We start from the raw sequence: 22,972 nt of genomic DNA, 5'->3' as shown, positions 1-22,972 counted from the left end.
AAACTTACTCAAAATTGAAGGACTTAATGAACACTCTTGAATCCTAGTCTTTTCTCCTCGTCGAAGCATTTCGTGTACTACTGGATTATATGAATCACCGAAATAGTATTTTATACTAGTAAGAACTAAAATTATATTTTGAGAAAGAGTAAAGAAGTGTATAGAGAGAAGAGTTTTTTGAGAAAGCTTGATGAATAAAATGAGGAAATAAGATCGGTATTTATAGATGTGAAGGAGGGACCTAACAATAATTAAAATAATTATAAAAAAAATTGAAAATTTAATGGAAGATTGTGATGTAATGGGTGATGTCAAATGGAGGACTATTGTATCATGGGTGATGTCAAATGGATCTAGATCTTTTCATGGTTGGTGAGATGAACCTTCTTTTAACGGAATACCCTTTTTCGGAGTTGTGTTTGAAAAAAATAACTTTGTCACTAGGATTTGGTGTCTTCATATGAATTGTTGCTCTAGAAGTTTAATTTCATGTAATTTAAGAATCAACCAATTTGGAGTAGCCTACAGTTAGATATGATGTTTCTTCTATGAATATTCCATTTTGTCATAGCACCATGTCTTGTAAAAATTAATTTATTTGACCTACTTAACCTTCGAAACTTAAAATATGGTCTCATAAAAGTTGTAGGTAATGATGTTGGAGTTATTCAAAAATTTGAATCACCTAATTTGAACCATCTTATGAAAAGTTATACCCAAAATACAAAAATTGTGTCATTTTCATCGAGAATTAGAACACCATATACAACATCTTTAGGGGGTGTTACAACCACGGTATGTGGTAGGGTCCCATGGTATGGAACTTTGAAAGATTTGGAAAAAAGACTTGCAGGGTAGTCTTTGAAGTTTCTTCACATACACCTTGACGATCCGTGAAACGCATCACGGCTTGTGAAGTGCGGCCATGGTGCAGGTCCTGTAGGAGGCCTGTAAAAGTGGCTTCCACGAACCACTTCACGGTCTGTGAACATCTCCACAACTCGTGGTGGTCGTTCGTGGACCCTGCCTTCGAAAAAATTTTGAGGACTTTGGGGAGATCTCACCACAGAGGGTTTCATGGCCCGTGGTGCTCACCATGGTCTGTGGTTCTTTGTCGTGGTCTTCTCCCTGCAAGTATGAACCTCTGAATCTCTAACACGGTTGCTCACCACTGTTCGTGGTTCTCACCACAGCCCGTGATGGCTTCCGTGGTCAACCCTTAGTGCCAGTTTCTGCAACTTTCTGAGATTTCCTCCTTTGATCCTTGGTTTAGGACTTTCCAAGTTTATGGGTTCTTACAGAATTTGAGGCCATACTCATTGACATTCATCGCCTCCTGTTTCAGATTCACAAACTCCTCTACATTTGCTTCTCTCATCTCTCACAGAAAGAAGTGGTCTAGGAATACACTTTCAAACTCATCGTACTATGTAGGCTCAACATCCTCACCTCGACTCTCCTCCTACTAGTTGTACCAGACATAAGCAATATCTTTGAGCTGATAGGAAATAAGCTCAACTCCCTCAACCTCAGTAGCATGCATAACTTTCAAGATTTTCCATATCTCATTAATAAAATTTTGAGGACCCTATTCAACCTTGGACCCTGTGAAGACTGGTGGGTCCATCCTCAAGAAGTGTCTAATCCTTGTAGCAAATGGCCCTTGAGAACTAGAGCTAGGGACAAGTGTGCTTTGGCAGCCAGACTAAGTAGCCATCAACTAGGTGACCATAGAGATAGCTCCCCTAAATTTTATGTTCGAGGTCAAGGTAGGCTGAGCAATCTGTGGAACCTCTTGAGTTCCATTATCATTCTCATTTTTTACTGCTCAGGCTCAGTTCCCAGTCTGCAGTTTGAATTGTGGTGGAATCTCATTCTCGATGATGTTCCTCTTGCTTAATGTTCCCTTAGAAGGCATGATTTGAAATCACAAAATGCATGAATTAGAAGGAGATTTCATAGAGTTAATATCTATAGCACAAATAGGAGTATGAAAGATATGAGACAATTCCTAAAAGTCCTGTAGCCTCCCCATTATATATGTGGAGTGCTTCACACAGATAAGAAAGACTCTACTAGACTTGTCTTCATAGACACCCCAGGCCCATTAAAATTTGTCATGCCCCGAGTCTACACCCGAGGCATAGCCGGAACTTAAAAATAATTATTGGTTCCTAAGCAAACCCTTGGCCTAGCTGACTCACTAAGTGAAAGACTTTTACTCACAAAGTACTCAGATGGGCCTAATCAAAGTATAAGCACTTAACTTTCTCAATTGAAGTCTTAATGATCAAAAAATATATATAATAATAACACTCAATATTTTAAAAACATAACTCAAACGAGTGAAACTGATAATTCCAACACTATCATCCCTTAGACCCATTCCCTTGAGTTGTTACTTCCGCTTATTTTATTATGTTTCTTTACCTTATGTATTCGATGTATGCTAAGATGGCTTATTTGGGGTCCCTCACATCTCGATTGTCGTGTCGCAGCTTATCCCTAGTTTGGGTCGTGACACAAGATGTGACACGATGAATAGAACCCTGAAGGATCCTAAACAAGCCTCTGAGCATAAGCATGATGTAAGATGCAAGATAAATCATAAGTGAACAAAATGCGGAAATAAGTCTCAACATATAAAATCTCAATAAAAGAGAAACTCAACATATTATCTGAAGAAAATGGGAAACCATACTAGTCTGACAAGCCTCTACTACTTTAGACGAGGGCATAGGACAAACCCTACCTCACCCAATAAATAAAACTAAAAGACGTGAAATGAAAGGCATCATAAGTATTGCGACCTCGAATCATAAAGACTCACATGAAAAGGAATGCAAGAGGGAATCCGATACTAGCCACGAGCGGGATGAGGAGAAGCGTGGGACCCTACATTATGAGATAATATAGATAAAAGTATGCATTAGTACATGGAATGTACTAAGTATGTGAGAAATATGTATAATGTAAAGCATGATGTCAAAAGGGCATAAACATGAGATGCTGAGGTCAATGCCTCATTTAAAGACAGTAAAATCTTTAAAGGAAAAGATAGTTCATTTTGTGGGATATTAACCTTAATGGACAATAAGATCATGTGAGCTATGACATGAAATCTGATATAACTCCCACACCGAAAGAGAGAGGCCACTTGTCAAGGTAGACTCCGTATCATTTCATCATGTGCTATTTGTGGATCTACTAGCTAAGTCATTTAAGACAACCTATGAGGGAATGTAGTTTGAAACTAGGGGTTGCTACTAGAGACTCCCTTACCAAGTCTCCACCACAAAGTCCTCTCGGTGGTAAGTCAAATCCCAAAGGAATAGATAAAATCAATTATCAAAACATAACCAATAGGAAAGGAAATAATCAACTACCAATCCACATCATAAAATAGTATAAGAATAGCTCCTTGCAAATCATGATTTCATACCATAATTCATATAGACACTTACCTTTCTAAGCATCTAAATAATGATTCCTTTCATATTGTGAGAAAACCTTTCACAAATCATTGATACTTACTTAAAACATCTTTTAAACATACTTCATCATTTTTATAAAACATACATAAATCTTTCATCATATACATGATCATAATACATAGTTCATAAGTGAAAATCATAGCATAATGCATGGGTCCATATGAAATCAATTGTGAACCATGTATCTTGGTAAATTTATGCATAATAAAGAAAAATAACATTAATTGAATCATAATAAAAAGGACTCATGAGATTTGACATAAAATCCTAATTGAATTGGGTGAAATTGAACTTGAAAGATTGAGATCTTTTGGGACCTAATGGATGAAATGACTCCATTGGTGAATTCCCACATACCTTGAAAATCAAAATCCTAAAGAAAGCTCTAGCAATGGAGACTTCAACTTGATCTTGAAACCCAAGCTTGGAGAAGAAGAGTTTTCTAATGAGCTTTCTTTCAGAAGGCTTGGTTCCGGAAGATTAGCCTTGGGAGATGATTCTAGAGAGAGGATTATTTTGTGGGGGAGTTTGAGAGGGAATGAGGGGAATTTGAAGAATTTTGATAGTTATAGGCTTAGAAAATAGCCCAAAATAGCATAGCTTTAATGTTAAAAGAGTGGGATATGTCCAAAATACCCTTCATTTAAAACTGTCGGAATGACGTAGGAGTGGGGACCTACGGGTCGTAGGTCGAGGGACAAATCGTCCAATCCGTTCGTAGAAACTATGCCCAAAACCTAAAGCTACTGGAATCGATCCATGAGCATGGGCTGCGGGTCATCAAATGGCCTACAGATCGTAGATCCTTCTGGTCCTGCTAACCTCCCAAACTTCAACTTTTTGATTTTCTGATTCTTCATCTACGAACCCTCCTACGGGCCATAGGACCATCTACAAGCCGTCTTGTTAATTCGTAGGAGAGATCCTGAAACTCTGATTTTCCCCAATCTTCAGGACCCTTCTACGGCCCCCACCTACGGACCGTAGGACCTCATACAATCCGTAGGTTCAACTCGTAGATCGATCAACACTTAGTCAATTTTCCCCAACCTCAGAACCTTACCTACGACTACCTCCTATGGGCCGTAGGTAGGCTTGTACAATTGACATCAATGGATTTTATTACAACTTTTCCTTTGCTCCGACTTTTCAACTTCCGGATTCTTACATTAGTATATACATATATATACATATACATACATATATATACATATACATACATATATATACATATACATACATATATATACATATATATATATATATATATTCATGAAAATTCACAATAAAAAATAATTTAATCACATGAGAATTTTAGTATGACAAGATGGTGGAAGGTTGAGCAAAACAGTATTGCCAATTTAAATATACAATCTGTAAAGATGATTAGTAGGATCCTGCTTTGGGTGCAGAATGCACACTTCACGCATCACATATAACATTCTTTTCTTTAATTAAATCCTAACTTCTATTAAAACAAAATGAGATTTTTTTGTTCGAATTTATGGGCCCACCAAATATCCCGCTAGTAAATCACAGATGACATGTTAATTTCCGCACACAAGTTATAACAAATCTCGTGAACTTATATAAAGACATTCTCATCCGGATGTCTTCTCCAAATAGAATCTTTTAGCCTCGATTTTACTAGAATAACATTTATAAGAAAAAATAATGAGTGTCCAACTTGAAGCGTTGCGCCACATCCCTTCACTTGTTCCAGTGTAATAGTAGAGAATTCATGCCAAGTTTTTCACACGTTTATTCAATCAACCAATATAGAATTGCGTAGGTTGTGTCAATGATATATTGGGCTAGTAAGTCATTTTGTTTAAATTTTATTCAACACAACCAAAAACACAGTAATGCCTCGTTTTATGTAGTTACATTATTTCCAATCCAAATGAGGCACTACCTAATGTGGGAGCGAGTTGGTAAGCTTTGATCTTGAGGATGGATCAAGGAAATCCTAATGCTCCGACAACTATTCTTCATGTTGAAACAGGCTATGGGGAATCTAGATCTAGCTTTGCGATTGAGAATGTCAAACCCAACAAAAGTAAGCTCTCGAAAGAACATTCGACTTCTCTTTCTTCCTTTGGAAATCGGGGAGTTAAAAGGGATGTCTAGGAAGGGACAATAAGGACACTCGAGTTGAACATCGCATCCCAAGAAAAGCTTTTTTTTTAAGGATCTAACAACTCTTGTACGAACTTTCCAACAAACGGATTGTTGCTTTCACAGCTAAGAATGCTTTATTGAAAGCTTTAACAGAGCAGGAGAAGGGGGGCGTATGAGCATTGAACAATGGAAAGAAGGCAGAATTGCTCAAACTTGAAAATTAAAAGAAATGAGCGAAGAAAAGAAACTGATTCATTCATCATACGCTGCGCAGGCCTCACTCAGTAAATCAAGGAAAACAACATTCTCCTACAAGATGGTCCCGGGTAATCTACTGTCACTTGGCACCAAGTTAATGGTAACAAATTCAAAATGCTTCCTCCCATGCGAGAAAAATAGAAATGGTAGCAAGAATAGAACTGCAGCACAGACAAAAGAGTGAATCAGACAGATCTTTCTTGATTCAATATGTGCAGCCAAAACCTCATGGTATGATTTAGTTTACAGAAATCTTCAAGCTTGAACTGAATCTGAGTTACTGGAAGCTACTGAATGTGCTTTCCTTTCTGCTTGAAGTGATCTACACAATGCTTCAAGCTTCTCTTTCTGGTTCCTTGTTTTCTCCAACTGTTTCTTCAAGAATTCACGCTGCAGAGAAAACAAGATATTTTAATGTTCCTACTGAGAAAAACAAGCTCTATTATGCAGACATAAATTGAGCATCAATAACGTCACCAATATGAGCATATTGACGATTGCTAACCCAGACTCCAAATGAACAAATTCAAACTTGAAAAGGAACCATTCAAACTAACTTCACAGGAATAAGCAGATCAAAGGAAAAACCAAAAAATACGAAAAATACGCTGTGCCGCTCAAGCAATAAAACAACAGACAATCTTTATTTATAAGAAGCTTTGGAGAAGCAGAAGTATCATTCAGGTTATCTAATGCACAAAGCGCTACAAGGAATATCGACCTGGGCAACAAGGACTAACAAGCTTCATGGTTTCAATGCCAAGCAACTCACATAAAATGGACAGAAGATATATGTCAGAAGCATATTACAAAAGAGAAAAAGGTCATGATATTTGTTACTATTATTTTATGATGATATGCGCATGGGCTGGCTGGCTGGTGCTGGCGGAGCTGACTGGGCTTTGCTCGGGCAGGTGGTCCGAGTCTCGTGGTGGTGTTGGTTTGATCAACAACTCTGAAAATAGAGATCTATTCGGACAGCCAAGAAAAATAGTTGGGGCCTTAACGTGGCTCTAATACCATGTGTACTGGAAGAGAAACTCAACTTGATTATCCCCTCAAGCTACTGGGGTTTAAATAGCTAAGTTTACATGTCCAAAAAAAATGGGAAGGAAATCAATACAAATCAATACCTAATTATAATAGGAGCAAATCAATTTACCTATTATATTTACATATGCTATAGAATATTCACAGGATTCTAACAGAGATCACAAAAGACCTCATCCTATTTGAGTGATATTATCGTGGCAAAATATGGGGAAGACAACAGATGGATGACTAATGAAGTGCACTCTCCTTATGGAGTTGGTCTGTGGTGGTCTATAAGGGTATTGTCGCCTTTTATGAGGAATCACGCCTCTATAATGGTGAACAATGGGTACAAAATATCAATTTGGGGATATAACTGGCTGGGTAGCGGGTGTCTGAAAGATATATATCCTGGTATTTATGTACTATGCAACATCAGATGACAGTAGCATATGCATGGTCCTCACAAGCGTGGAACATACAACTCAGAAGGAATATAATTGACTGGAAAGTGGATAAATTGACTCAGTTTTTAAAAGTGCTTGAAGATTTCAAAGGTTTACAGGAGGGTGCAGATTGTCTATGCTGGAAAGAAGACAGTAGAGAACTCTTTGAAGTTAGCTTAGCTTACAAGCTATTGAATCAAGACAATCAACAGATAGCTCTTTGGAAAGTGAAGATGCCCTTCAAGGTCTCTTGTTTTCACATGGTTATTACCACATGAAGCTGTTTTGACCCAAGATAATCTAGCAGGAGAGGGATCCCCCTTTGTTCAAGATGCTTTCTTTGTGGGAAAAAACTTGAGACAGTCAGCCATCTATTCTTACATTGCAAGGTTACAGATCAGCTATGGAGGATGTTTACCAACCTCAGAGTCATATCATGGACAATGCCCCAGAAGATAACTGAGGTTCTTTTAACTGGGAGGAGGCAGGAGCAGGAGTTGCAGACAAGGATAGATGGGGGATTGTCCCAGCTTGTATATGGTGGACAATCTGGAAAGAAGGGAATTCCAGATGGTTTGAAGACACTAGCAGTTCAGTACAGAAATCAAATTGAATTGCATTGGACTTTTCTATTTTTGGTGTAGACAAATCTACATAGAAGATACTGTGTCGATCATAGATATCCTAGGATTCTGTTAAGTTTTGATCAGTTTTTCTTCTTTATGCCTTGTAAATATGGTTTCAGCAAAACCTATGTGCTATTTTGGTCAATGTACAAATGTTACTTTATAAAATAAAAAAAATTAATAAGGCAATACAACTGATTGGAGTCTTTAAGTACTTTGAGAGGGGGGGGGGGGGGCACACAACCCAAAGAGGCAGTGAGTTAAAAGTACTTATCCATAGAAGGATTAAATTAGCAATCTACAGAACATCAATTTCGGACCTTAATTTCAAATGGTTCATATGGAGTAAAATCAGAGATATGCAGAGCAACAATTCAGACCTTAATGACTCCCTGTCGTCTTTACTTTTGGTTCGCTTTCCTGATCATGATTTTCCTATAAAACTTACCCATGTTTCAGAATGTTACTTTCAGGGTTCTTAAAGCATTTTAGAAAACTTATCATAGATTGCTTTACTTGGAGCATTAAAGTTAAGGAATATTGAGTTTCGTAACCGGAATTGTGACAAAGAAAGAGAAAAACAGTTTATTTTCTTAAGTTGGTATAAAACTTAATATTCATGGGAAATCTAGTCTATCCTGCGTGTCTTATGCTCTTTGCAATTTGCGGCATACTAGCAAACAATTAAGAAGAGAATATGCAACAACAGAGAAATTGAATAATTTCCTTCCATCAAAGAGAGTTAAATTGATTAGAGACAGGATTACCTCCTCAGCGAGTTCTATAAGAGTAACATCTGACTTGTCACATTTTCCCTTCAAGAAAGCATTCTCCTTCTTGAGTTCTTTTATTGATTTTGCCATCTAAAATCAGAACCATGTAACATCAAAAAGGACAACATTGTGAGTGCAGTTCTAAAAGAAATAGTAGCTGACTTGTTAGAATAACCACAACATGAAGGCAAACTATTCCTTCTGCCCCAATAAACCTAACTCCCTTTCCCCTTTGGTCCATCTCAAAATCTTTGATCTCTTTTCTAAAATGGAAAACTTCTCTCCCTTTAACAATTCAGACTAATATAAACTAATACAAACTAATACTACTTCATATAAACTCAACTTTGATTTAACATCATACCTGATGATTCCACTTTTTCATTTTTAACCAATATTTTGATCACTTCACTACGGAACTTGAACACTACTTATCTATTCAAACAGTATTCTAATTGTGCATGCTAAACTAGATCTAGTTTACCAGGACAGAGTGTAATACTCTGGGAAATTGAGAAAAGAAGTTTAACAGATAAATGGAAGCAAACCTTCTCAATATCTTGCTTAAATGTTTCAAAAACCTCATTGCTCTTCAGCAAAGCTTCCTGCAAGAATAGCACAGAAGAATTGTTTTTTAAGTTTTATGTTCCAACTTTTCATGACACAAACACCACAAGCAGCTAGTTTAGAAATATAACTTGAGATAGAAGAAAAGATCCTTCCCATCCTTATTGCAGTGCATATTATCTTGCTCTGACATAGTGTTTGAAATGGTGAAAAGAGAAAGTCTAAAAGGACTGGAACTAAACAAGTGTTTTTTCCTTTGGGTGGGTAGCGGCGGGGGGGTGATGATGGTGTTCCACCATAATTTGGTTGATAAGTAAAATGGCAGGTCAATGAAACTGGTGGGGCTATGTTTTACTGTGCACCAAGACTTCTCTTCACATCCCTGCTCTCTCCTTTTTTTTGGATATCTTGTGAATGGAAGACTCGACGAATGCACACAACAGGATTCAGGATTAAAAAGGAAGAGTACAGGGAAAAAATTTAAAATGCAATCCTCACACAAGTTTTCTCCTAAAATAAACAAAGAGCAAATGGCTTTAATTCCCAAAGTTGGATGTCATTCCTAGATTCTACTTGCTTTTGCTTTGACACGTCATCAGTTCAAAGGACAGACAGCAGAATTCTACAGTCATACACTGTGACAGACAGGAACCATACCACTACTTTCAGTCCATGCTAAGCCATAGTAAACCGCCAACATCCATTCAGTAGATGCACAGTTTTATGAGGGAAGAGTAAAAATCCATGAGCAAATCCAACAGAAAAAAAGAATTTAGCAGAGAGGAAGGCATAAGGATGGGAAAGGGACAGCATGGAGATCCTTGAGATTTGTGGCAAAGGAACAGCCTATTGTGCCACCACCTAACCTCGTTTAAGCGGCTTCAAGATGAATGTCGAGACGGTAACCTCGTTTATTCTTCAGGTTTATCACACCGATGATCAATTGGCTATCAGAAGTCAAAAAAGCATTTCATTCAAAATTTTCTATTATTTTTTTGTCTATAATAATATTACCAAAGCGGGTTAGTTTTTTCATGCATTTCAACTCTTCTAAACAAGATTCTAAAAAGCTTGATAGAAAATAACAAAACCATTTCCCAATAAGCTGCTCCCTCTGTCCCAATTTATTTGGCATAGTTTGATGGAAACAATGTCTTAAGAAGAAGGAAGACTTCAAACACATAAGCTACATATTTATTAAATGCCAGAACTACCAAGCATTATACTGAACAATTTGTTTTGTATCCTGTGGGACCAACAAGAAGCCATATCAATGGCAATGGGAATGTAAAAATTATCTAGTCTCAAGGTAGAGAAAGGTACAGATCTTTCTCCAACATTTAAAAGAGGAAGAGTCTCCAACAAATAGGACAGAGAGAGTACTAAACAAAACAGAAAGGAAAAAGTCCCGAAGTGAGAGCTACCCTAAAATCCTTAACTTTCGACTCCACCAAAACAAAGGAAGCAATATTCCTGACATACCATCCAATCACATTAGACAAAATAAAGGAACACTTCTTTGATCCAAATATCAGAAGTATTATTCACTAACGTGTGAAGTTCTCTAGTATCATATCTACTCTTTTACTAAAAGGTTGTGAAAATCGACTTTAGAGGTAATATAACTGGGAATGAAAACTTGAACTTCTTTAAATTTTGTCACCTATACAATTCACCAAGATCAATATCTAAAGCTAATGATCTAAGCAATTTAATCAGAGATATGTGGTCATTCGCCTTATCAAAAACTTCTTTATAGGAAAACAATTTGAGGCAGTACAAATCATCCTGAAGAATGCCTATACCAATAGAAACTGTAAACCAGTACCACAAGCACAAACTTCCTGAAAGTGATCTCACAACTGTTAGACATCTTTACCAAGTATGTTTGGTGTAGTGACTTTCAGTTTGACACATCATATTATTGTAAGACTAACAGGCTAACCTGGAATTGCTGGAACTTTTCTCCATCGGCTGTCAATTGTAACCGCAAGTTCTTCTCCGTTGCCAGTAATTGTGACACTTGGTCAGCATAAATTTTCATTTGGGACTGTTCCTGCTGTAATTTCTCCTCGTGTTGCTTAGTTTTCAAATCAGCGAGCTGAAGTTCAAGACTCTTTTGCTTTAACTGCAAAGAGAAAGATATTCATCAGACCCTAGATCAAAAATGAAAAGACGTGGAGAAAAATATTAAAATCCGCAAAGATGTTTTATAATCTCAATAATACTAGGAAATTCAATAAGAGCAAATGTGAATCACCTTGTTTGCAAATTGCTGTTCAGAGAGAGTATACTGATCTGCAAGTTGCTTCAACTTACTCTTTAACCTGCAGTTATCAAAGGAAAACAGAAGTATTCAAAAGCTAATCTTAAAATGAACTTACACTAAAATGAACCCCATTTTAAGTTCAAGCAATTCATAAAATTGGTTAATTTCCACAACTAACCCTAATTAATAGCAAAATTCTTGCCAGAAAATATCACATGCCAGTGCAAAAGGAGGGTGGCAATGGAAGATATAGGAATAAAGCATGATAAAAGCACCTTGCTTTGACAGGGAAATCTCATCAGTGTTGTGAAAGGCGATCGCCTTGTCGCCAATGGCGAGAGGCGAGGCGAAGCGACCCTTCATCGCCTTTTAACTTTGTGGCGAGGCGATCTTCAAAAGGCGACGCCATGGCGAAAATGGTGAAAAAGGCAAGAAGCGAGACAAGCGTCGTCTTTTGTATTTTCTTAAAAAAAGGCGACCAATATAGGGTTTTAAAAAGTTAAAAGATAATTTTAGGGTTTTCTTTCCAAATTTGCACAGTCGCACTCTTAGACTTAGACTGCAACTCCAACCAGTAGACTCGACTCGACTTTTCCGGCGACTCCAAAGTCCAACCAATACGTATTTCTTCTTTTCCTCTTCAGATTTCTTCTTCCTGTGTTTCTTTTTCCTTCTTCTTTTTCAGACCTCAGAGTTACTTCTACCTATGTTTTTTTTTCTCATTGTTTTGACTTTTGTTCAGTTTTTTTCTCATTCAAGTTCTAAACTTTTAGTATCTACTATTTATTTTCAATTTTTGAATTGAAATATTTGCTAATATGCTATTGATATTGAGATTTTGATTATTTATACATGCAATTAAATATTTTAATTTTTTGGTATTAATAGTGCCGCACTTCAAAAAGGCGAGCGGCTCACCTTGTGGCAAGGCAGACCCTTGTCGCCTTTGGTCGCCTTTCACCGTCCAAAACACTGCTCATTAGACTTGAGAAGCCAACTCATGACAGAGCTTCCATTCTTTTAAGAAAAAAGAAATCTTGCTGTGAACATTGACAAACCCAGTCCTTTTGTTATAAAGTAATAATATTGTTGATGTTGTCAGAATACCCAGTATACAAGTGGTATACAAAAGAGAAGAAAACTTATAACAAGATGTGATTTACTACAAATAACACCCAATCGAATGCACTAATTGAGACTCTTGAGCACCAATAATTTACCTAATAAAAGCTCTCAAGAAAGTAAAATCATTTTTCATCCCTTCAAATGCTCTTCCATAACTTCCCCTCAAAAATTCTCACATAGGTGCCAAAGGGGCTACATCCCATGCTTTACATCTACCCACCTGCATCACATCTTTAACTATAGCCAACATCGACCACTAAACTCCAAACAAATTCAATATCGTTGAGCAGAACTGGCTTGCAACCTAGCAATTCACTAGTAAGTAATCGACATTCTTATCCAACCATTTCGCATGAAACACCAATTGACATATGTTGCCTTCCTTTCAAAAAAGAATAAAAACTCAGCTGTTAGAATCAGTCCCCTTATTGTCAACCATGGGAACAAACAGACCCATGTCACTCTCGAAGTCCAACTAAAATTTCAATAAATTTTGGACTGCATCTATACAACTTGTAGATTTCTTCTTGAGCCTTAATTCAAATAAGCAGTGATATCGTGTTCTATAGACATGAAATATCGTCATATTGTTCTTAAACATGTTGCAGATAGTTGGAAAAGAAACTCTGAAGATATCATCACCACACCACATGTGCTTTTGAATACTAACTCTATTTCTGCTTCCAATTTTAAAGTCATCTCACTGCTAACTCTTTGTATCACTTTATATGCTATATCTTTACAGTCCAGCTTCACATTATGGTGTGATATTCTTAATTCGCTATCCCTTTTTGTGAACTGTACTTGGCTGTGATAAATGTCCTCCACAAAGCTTGTACCTCGTTGCTGAACTTCCAGAGCCACTTTCCTAAGAGTGCTTGATTGAATACCCTCAAACCTTTCACTCTTTTCATACTTCATTCGGGATGCAACCATCTTCGAGTTCACTTGATGGAACTAGCGGAGGGCATTCAGTATTTTGGTTTTTCACTTGTATATCCAGATACCAGACAGAAATTAGTTTGGTTCGGTTTCAATTTTTCTTGTTCGGTTCAGTTCTTCAGTATGTATGTGATATACTGGTTCTACTTCATATCTGATGAGGAAGGTTTATCTCTAGCATACTGTTTCTGCCATGGACCAATTGCTCAAAAGAAAAGAAAACTTCATGGTAAAGAATTTCTTATTTCAGAAGTTATGGCATAAAGCTCGCAACTTCTTCGTGAGGTTAGTTTTTTTCCTTTTTTTTTTCCAGGAAAGCTAGTAACAAGAATATATTTTGAAAGTTCCGTAGAAGCTCACCTCCCCAAAGAAATAAGAAAAGACAAAATAAGTTAGCAGAAGCGTCTTCACTCACATTGGACCTGAACATACGTCATTGCTTTCACATATTTTTCCTCTTGTATTCTTCTTTATTTCTCCCAATAAAGCACACATAATTTTAAAAATACAAAATATAAATAATAAATAAATAACCAAGAAAAATATATGTAAGCCATTTTAATAAAATTGAATGATTAGTGATTTTTTGATGTCTTTGAGTCGGTAGTGCATCAAATACAAAGATCGAACATTTTTTTCACATGAAAGTAAACCAAAACAGCAGCTAAATATATATTTAAAAAGTTCAGTATTTCGGTAAACCAAAACATCGATTTTAGGCATTCAAAACTTGAAGAACCGAAGCAAGGCTATAAAGCTGAAATGGTTGTGGGATATGCTCATGAACCGCACTCAGTGTGGAGGAGCAGGGTGATTAAACTGAAGTATGGAGAGATAGGTTCATGGGTCACCAAGGAAGCAACCAACCCCTATGGTGTTACTGTTTGGAGATCAATTAGGAACTGGTGGCCTTTCCTAAGGAATCATACGACGATAACAGTACACAATGGTATCAGGAAAGGATTCTGGAAAAATAGATGGCTTGGTAATAGTAGTTTGTCAGAGATCTTCCCAGACATCTTTGACTTAGCACTACATAAAGACAGAACAGTGACTGAAATGTGGTCGACCCAAGGATGGGATCTATCTCTCAGAAGGAATTTAAATGACTGGGAAGTCTATAGATTAGTTGAGTTCTTTAAAAGGTTGGAATCAGTTCAAGGTTTCAAGGAAGGGGAGGATTGCCTATGGTGGACAGAGCACAACAAAGGAAGATACAAAGTGATCTCCGGTTACAAGGTCATAAACAGGGCTCCACTAACCCTCAATTGACCTTGAAGACAAATCTGGAAAGCCAAAGTTCCACTCAAGGTGGCACGTTTCACTTGGCTGCTAGCAAAGGAGGCAGTACTAACACATGAGAATCTAAGGAAAAGAGACAACATTCTGGTGACACACTGTTGTTTGTGGGGAAGCAGCTGAGACAGTTAGACATTTGTTCTTACATTGCAAAATCACTGATCAACTGTGGAAGATTTTCATCAATCTCAGAGGCATTCAATAGACAATGCCTAGCAAGATTGTTGACACTCTCTCAAGTTGGGAGGAAGTAGGAATTGGGGCAAAGAACAGAAGTTATTGGAGGACCATTCCAGTATGCATCTGGTGGACCATTTGGAGAAAAAGGAATGCTAGAAGCTTTGAGGATAGAAGTAGATCCCTACAAATGATCAAAACAGATTGTATTCTGTTATTATGTTTTTGGTGTACAAAGAGTTCCCCTATAGATGGAGAAGCAATCCTAGAAGTATTAGAATCATGCTAGGTTTGCTGTTTTTGTTCTTACATTTTCGTACTTTTTTGTAAAGGGGTTTTCAGTACTACCTAAGTACTGGTTTATAATACAAATTATTACCTTCTCAAAAAAAACACGATTTCTTAAAAACCCAAAACTGAACTTTTTAAAAATCAAAACCGACCATAGAACCGAATTAATTCGGTTCGGTCAGGTCCGGTCCGGTTTTTAGGTTATTTTTATTGAATTGGTATCATGTATGTATATATAAATAGACAAAACAGTACATAGGTTGTACTGAAATCAAATTTACAAGTACGCTTCTAAGAAAATAAATTGTTCCGAAATCCTAGATAGAATCTAAAACATCAACAATAGAAACAGTATCTTTTGAGTAAGTCTGTGTACCCAAAAAACAAAGATTCAAAAGACGGTTCAACTTAATCTTTTGCATTGAGTTGCCTATATCCTCAAAACATCTGGAATTTCTCTTTCCAGATTGTCCAATAAATGTATATTGGGACAGTTCTCCATCAACCTCTGTCCTTTGCCTGAACTCCTGCTTCCTCACAGCTTATTATAACTTCTGTGATTTTTCCTTTCCGGCCATTATACCAGGATATGCCTCCAAAATTTATGAAGATTCTCTGGAGCTATATGCTTCCAAGATTTATGAATATTCTCCAGAGCTAATTAGTTAACTTGCAATGCAGGAATAGATGGCTGATTGTCTCTACTTTTTTCTCCACAGGAAAGAATGCTCTCAGGCACATTCCCCAAAAACTCTCTCCTACTTTCTAGGAGAGAGAGAATCCTCTTTCTGTACAATTTTCTTCCTAAAGCTACCTTTTTCTTTCTTGTACTCTCCACTCTTTTTCTGCAGCTATGGGGGAAAATAGGATATATTTAATGCTGGTTTCAAATCCTTCGACATAACCAAATGGAATGCTGAGGGTTCTGTTTGGTACAAGTGGGTGGAGAGAAGTCAAAGAATGATGAGGAGAACAACTATAAGCAGCAAGGCAATGGACTGGATTTGCTCACTGCTTACAGAAGCACCCATTGATTGATAATAAGAAGAATACAAGGAGATATGAGGTTTACTGACAGAAAAGAGGATTTTTTTGTGTACTAGAAAACATAATGAATACGGGAAATATATGAGCATTATTGCTTTGCATGCTGGGGGAAGATCTGTAATCATCATTCCAGAACCAGTCTTAAATCCTGGAGGGTACGGTTTAGCATTTAAGATCGAAAACTTCATTAAATGCCATAAAGGACAGGTACCAACAATCCTATCAAGAGCTAAAGATTTCAAATATCCTTACGCAAAGGCTGTGAGAGACAGCAAATGGCTTACTAAAAGTCATAGAGAAACAGAGATGGCAAGCAACTCAGACAAGCAAGAGGATGTGCTATTGAGCAGGTGCCTCGTAGGAATTTGGAAAAGGCTAGCAAAGAATCATCTTCCTTATCCAAGATTAGAAGATGGTCATCCTCTGAATGGAAGAAGACATTTGGAGTCGATGTCTATGAACTATATGGTAATATGTTCCTCTTCGAATTTCCTAATAAATTCATGGCGGAACAAAACCTTGTTGCAGGATATACCAAAAACATGCCATTAAAGGGTTACTACAATATGATAAATAAATACTGAAATCTTACATCTCATTCTCCTTCAATTGCAATAGACATTCATCTTTTTGCTCTTCCAGCTTGTTGCTTACGTCCTAAGTAGGGAGAAAAATGAGGGAAGAAATTGTTATGCTACAATTCAAGCTGACCAACCCTTAAGAGGCGAACAAACATAATTACGAATTTCAGTTTCAAGAAGTGTATTTTTCCAAAGACATGCTAAGCCCACAAAGGACAATCCTTGTTAATGAGATGAGCTAACAGCCTTTATCTTTGTGTTCCCTATTTTCTTTTTCTTCCTTGTTTTAGGATTCAATGTATGGGTAGGAAGCATGGCGTTGGTAAAGAAAAAAATGTTTTTTTATTCATGGAGGGATAAACAATACAAGACATATGCAGCACAACCTAACTCCAAGGAAGATAAGAATAAAGTAACGAAGATAGTGACGCTCTCTGCACAAAGATAACAAAAATTCAGATGATTGCACAATGCTCATGATGTCACCTTTTTCTTTTTTTATGAAGTAATTGGTTCATTGCTAGCATCAAGGAGATGCATAATAGTTACAAAAGTAGTTGCTTAGCAAAAAGGATTCATGATGTCACTTCTTAATTAGCCAGCATAACAACAATGAAGAGAGAAATACTATGACAAACATCGAACTTAAATTGACATAAACATCTAAAAGAAAAACAAAGTGTTTCCACAAATCTAAGCAATAATTTCCTTCAGACAAGCAGTGGTGGCACGTTTGCATATTCTTTTGAAGATGATTATTATTTTAAAATATAATTACTAAGATATTGGCAAACTAGTACTCCCTTTGATTTGTTTGTTTGGTTTTGACTTGGCTCAGCCTTAGAGTTTAAAAAATTAAAGAAGACTTTTGCATCTTGTGGTCTTAAGCTAAAGATATGTAGAATGCACTAAAATGCCCTCTAATCTTGAGGTCTTAAACATGCCACATGAAAAGTTAGAATTAAAGAGTTGTCAAAAAAGAGACATTCCTTATAAATGACTACAAAGTAAGTAAGACAAACAAATTGAAACGGAGGGAGAAGTCCAAAGAATACTTTTGACTAAATTTATAATAAGTGAGATAATGGGTAAGAAGTCAAGAATACAGTCAGGAAAAAGACCAATACAACCTTATTCTTGAAAAAATAGTGGGATCATGAAGGCAATTTGGGGAAAAGCATTTAAGAGAGGCCAAGGTAGTTAGTTAAAGGAGCTGAGCTTATTAGTAGTCTAGGTATCACATCAATCAAAAACAGAAACCTAGCCTATACTATTAAGCATTAGTTACTGTAATAGTTAGTTACTTTAATAGTTACTGTTTTAGAGAATCTGTAGAAGACAATTCCTATTGTTTAGGAGTATAGGTAGCAGTTAGTTTCCTTAAGTTTAGTTGTAGGTTGTTATTATCTGTTGTATTTAAAGCTTGGCTACTGAATGTATAAAATCATCTTTCGACAAATTTTGTCTATTTGATTTTATATGGTATCAGAGCCATCATAACCTCTCACAAGTCGGATCTTTTTTTATTTTCCCATCTATGGCTGCATCTGGAGAAACAATCCGTTCAGTTGTTATTTCTGGTGATGTTACTGCTACCAACAGCAGAGCTTCTGTTGCTTCACCTATCATTCATGTGGTACAATTCAATCCTGCATCTCAGTTACCTATCAAACTGCAAGCTAACCTCAACTTCTCAACTTGGAAAGCACAACTTGTGATGCTACTCAATGGCCATCAACTCATGGGACATATTGACGGATCAAAACCAGCACCACCAGTGAATGTTACCCAAGATAACCTTATGATGCCAAATCCCAGATATCAAGTCTGGTGCTCTCAAGACGAACTGATCCAACAAGCCATGACAACATCTGTTGATCCTACCATTGCGCTAACTGTCGCCACAGCTCCATCTGCTCAAAAAGCCTGGAACTTCTTCACACGGCTTACGCAAATAAGAGCCAGACTCGCATTTTTAGCTTGCAACACCAAACGGAAAATATTAAGAAAGCCTCTAAATCCGTTACGGAATACTTACAAGAGGATCTCTCTCTCTCTCTCTCTCTCTCTCTCTCTCTCTCTCTCTCTCTCTGATGCCCTCAAAGTTGTTGGATTAGAAGTAACAGATGATGAACTTATTGTTAAGATTTTAAGCAGACAGGACCCCGAGTACCGTGAAATCTCTACTGCGATAAGAGCAAGAGATTCTTCCTTGAGTTTTGAATAGTTGTTTCACAAGCTCACAGATCATGAGCTTTTTCTCAAGCACCACGATCTTAAGAAGTCATCTTCGATTATCACGGTTGTTGTAGCACAGAAGACAAACATGCCATCTCAGTCAAACGGGAACAATTGTCGCTTCAACAATCAACAATGGAACAACCTGTGACTCAACAGTCTAGCTCCACCAGTGAACAAAACTACAGATCAAATTCGAGACAATATGTTCAATGCCAACTGTGCCAAAAATTTGGTCACACTGCAGATGTATGTCGTTCCAAATCGCACAACCATTTTGAAGCTAAGGCCAACTTTGCCTCTAGTTCTTGGATTCTGGATTCTGGAGCTACTCATCATCTCACCACTGAACCTCACAATCTTGAGGAGTCTACAGGCAATGAGGGAATATCCATGGGTGACGGTAAAACCATTCCCATTACTCATACTGGTTCAACTCTTATACAAGCATCTAATTCTGCTTTCAGGCTTTGTATCACTATGTGCACCATTAATTAAAAAGAACTTAATTTCTGTAGCCAAGTTTTGTCAAGACAATCCAACATTTGTTGAATTTTTTACTTTTACTTTTCTTGTGAAGGACCTGCATACCCAGAAGCCGATGGTACAAGACCGGAATAAGAATTGACTCTATGAGTGGCCGCATCTAGCACCCAAACCACCATTTATCAATCTTGCTTCCACAAAAGTTCCCTTTTAGCTATGGCATTGTCGCTTGGGTCATCCACATTCGACGACTTTAAACTTGTTTTGAGGTTTTCCTTATTTGTTGCTACTAAGGACAAATTTGAATTTTGTAATGCTTGTTCTTCTAATAAAGCACATTTTTTGCCATTCCAACGACACACTTTATCCAGTAATATGCCTCTTCAGATTATGTTTAGCGATTTATGGGGATCATCACATGTTTTATCACTAGACAAAAAGTTATATTAATGTATTTTTGTTGACCAATAAACCAAATATACTTGGTTGTATATAATCAAAAATAAAAGTGAGGTCGCATCTTTATTCCAAAAATTTCATCCTCTACTAGAAAAAATTTTCAAAACAAAAGTTAAATCTCTTTATACGGATGGAGGGAGTGAATACACAAAAGGCTTCAGTCCTATCTTCAACAGAACGGCATTCAACATTTAGTTTCACCTCCCTACACACCACAACGTGTAGCCATAGCTGAACGTCATCATCGTCATATTGTTGAAATAGCCAAAACCCTTCTCCATTAAGCACCTACCACCAGAACTATGGTCTTTTGCTTGCCACCATGCTGCTTATCTCATTGATCGGCTACCCACACCCATCTTAAATAATGAGTCACCATACCAAAAATTATTTGGTAAACCACCCAACTATGCCAATCTTAAAATTTTTGGTTGTCTCTGTTATCCGTGATTTAACCCCTATACCAAAAATAAGTTGGAGCCTAAGTCCACCTCGTGTGTGTATTTAGATGTTTCTCAGAGCCATCATGCACACCTCTACTTTGACCCAGTCAAGTCCAAAATATTCAAGTCGTGATGTTCTTTTTATTGAAAATATTTTTCCTTTTAAAACGATTTTTCTAGATGTAAGGAAAAGATTTTCTCAACTGATCTGGAAAGAAGTTGACTCCAAGGAGGAAACTCCAACGTCTGTTACCACTCAAAAACTCCACATCAGGTTATGTTCTTTTCTTTGGGTCCAATCCAATGAGTTGGTCGTCAAAAAAGCAATAAGTTGTAGCTCGCTCATCCACTGAAGCAGAGCACAAATCAGTTGCAAATGCGCTTGCAGAACTCATATTGGTGCACAACTTGCTCAATGAATTGCGTATCACCATTCCAAATACACCCACAATCTTTTATGACAATATTGGCGTCACTTATCCCTATCATAATCAGTGTTTAATAGTCATATGAAAAATATTGTTGTAGACTTCTGTTATATTAGGAACCAAGTTCAAGCGCATCAGGTTCTTGTCAGACACACTCATGCTTGTGATCAACTTGCTAATACAGTTACCAAGCCCTTGCCAAAACCAGCCTTTGCAAGGTGTCGTTCCAAGCTAGGCATTGTTGCACCACACCTAACTTGAGAAGGTGTATTAAGCATTAGTTGCTGTTTTAGAGTATATGTAGAAGACTCCTCATATTGTTTAGGAGTATAGGTAGCAGTTAGTTTCCTTAAGTTTAGCTGTAGGTTGTTATTATCTGTTGTACTTAAAGTTTGGCTACTGAATGAATAAAATCATCTTTCGACTACTTTTGTCTATCAGATTTTATATATACAACCACTGCTCACCGCTCCCCGTCTCCCCCAACCCCCCAAAAAAACAATGAAATAGAACACCAAAGTGGAGGGCTTGTGACCTCAAACTGTTCAGCAAGACTTAGTAGAAAAGAAGATGACACCCAAGCCATTCTAAACAGTGTCATCAAGGAGAAAACACTTTAAACTGCCAGAACAACTAATTTAATTTATAAAGTAAAAACCATGTTGATCAAGTTAAAACAAACATTAAAGATTTCTGATTCATAAACAAAAACATAATTTCATATTTCATTTCAGATTTAGTGACTAGCTTTCATATACCATCTAATCAATTCCTACACTAACAGATTCATCCATGACATCTTTTTAACGATTAATGTAGTGTTTCCCAACTATATTTCATATATGATGCCACCAAATTCAGATAGAGTGCTGGCTTCATAATTTAATCAATGTTCTTTTAAACAGTAGTTAGGTGCATGCATTAGCTTCTTGTGCGTGCACTTAAATGCTGAGTAAGCAAAGTAAGGCTACCAACCTATGCTGCACTTAACTTTGCTGCTTAAGTGAGCCACAAAACGCCTTTAAGGCTTTAAAGAACACAGTTCTACAATTAGATTAGCACTCTTCGGTCATCAAAAAAAAAAATTAGATTCATACTCTTACAGAAAACTCAGCAGGAATTCATAACTAGGTTAGTGATGCTACTATCTAAGAAGTTGTAACCCTTCATTACATTTTTTCAAAAGATAAAAAGTTTAACCTTCTTAATAATGATAGTTCATCACTATTTGCTAGTCAACACATGTCAATAGCCAAAATCCAGGTGCAAGAAGGTAGAATCTGCTTATCACTTTCCCAGGGAGGTATGCAAGCTACATCAACACACCTTTTATCCCACATGATCCCAAAAAGTTGTTCAATCAGATCAAGCATAGGATGTCAATAAACACATGCACAACTTAATCAAGGCAATCTATTGGACTGGGCATGTCACCATTCTAAACTCTGAATAAGATGGATCTGGCGAAAGTGAAAGTCAAGCATCAGCCTCAAACTATTTGCTAGGCAAGGTCAGTAAACTATTCAGAATGATGACCTTATGCTAAATGAAACCTTTTAACAGCCTTAAATACTTGGACAATGGTTTCCTTGATGCACCTGAAGTCAGGCAGAAAACCCAACTCCACATGGAGAATATCAGCATTAAGAGAGAGCATCTGCTACATTACTGTAATGGAGTTGGAAATTCTGGGGGCATGGACACTCATAAAACTAGTGTGTCCAGTATGAGGACATGGAAACATGTCCAATACATGCTAGGAAGCACAGCACACACCAAATCCTAAGTACTCAATTGGAGTCTGGCCTCTGTGTAACCTAACACACGTCTGATACGTTTTTTAATTTTTGGATACAGGTGCCCCATTTTC

The 22,972-nt window shown here is 37.1% G+C and overlaps 1 protein-coding gene across 2 annotated transcripts in view; it reads right to left on the bottom strand.

The window, feature by feature from the left end:
* Positions 1–5,845: 5,845 nt before the first annotated feature.
* LOC129903621 (uncharacterized) overlaps positions 5,846–22,972 on the bottom strand; it is a 35,408-nt gene continuing 18,281 nt past the window's right edge. For both annotated transcript variants that reach the window (XM_055979174.1, XM_055979178.1), the window contains exons 7-12: positions 17,060–17,124; positions 11,578–11,644; positions 11,263–11,445; positions 9,299–9,355; positions 8,745–8,840; positions 5,846–6,263 (exon numbers count right to left, since the gene is read on the bottom strand). In XM_055979174.1, the coding sequence (XP_055835149.1) occupies positions 6,129–6,263; positions 8,745–8,840; positions 9,299–9,355; positions 11,263–11,445; positions 11,578–11,644; positions 17,060–17,124 (603 nt within the window). In that variant the 3' untranslated portion in view covers positions 5,846–6,128. The remainder of the gene's footprint in view (positions 6,264–8,744; positions 8,841–9,298; positions 9,356–11,262; positions 11,446–11,577; positions 11,645–17,059; positions 17,125–22,972) is intronic.

Source organism: Solanum dulcamara, chromosome 1 (assembly GCF_947179165.1).
Source record: "Solanum dulcamara chromosome 1, daSolDulc1.2, whole genome shotgun sequence".
NCBI lineage: Eukaryota > Viridiplantae > Streptophyta > Magnoliopsida > Solanales > Solanaceae > Solanum > Solanum dulcamara.
The sequence above is the reverse complement of the archived record's forward strand: the minus strand, read 5'-3'. Positions and strand labels throughout refer to the sequence as shown.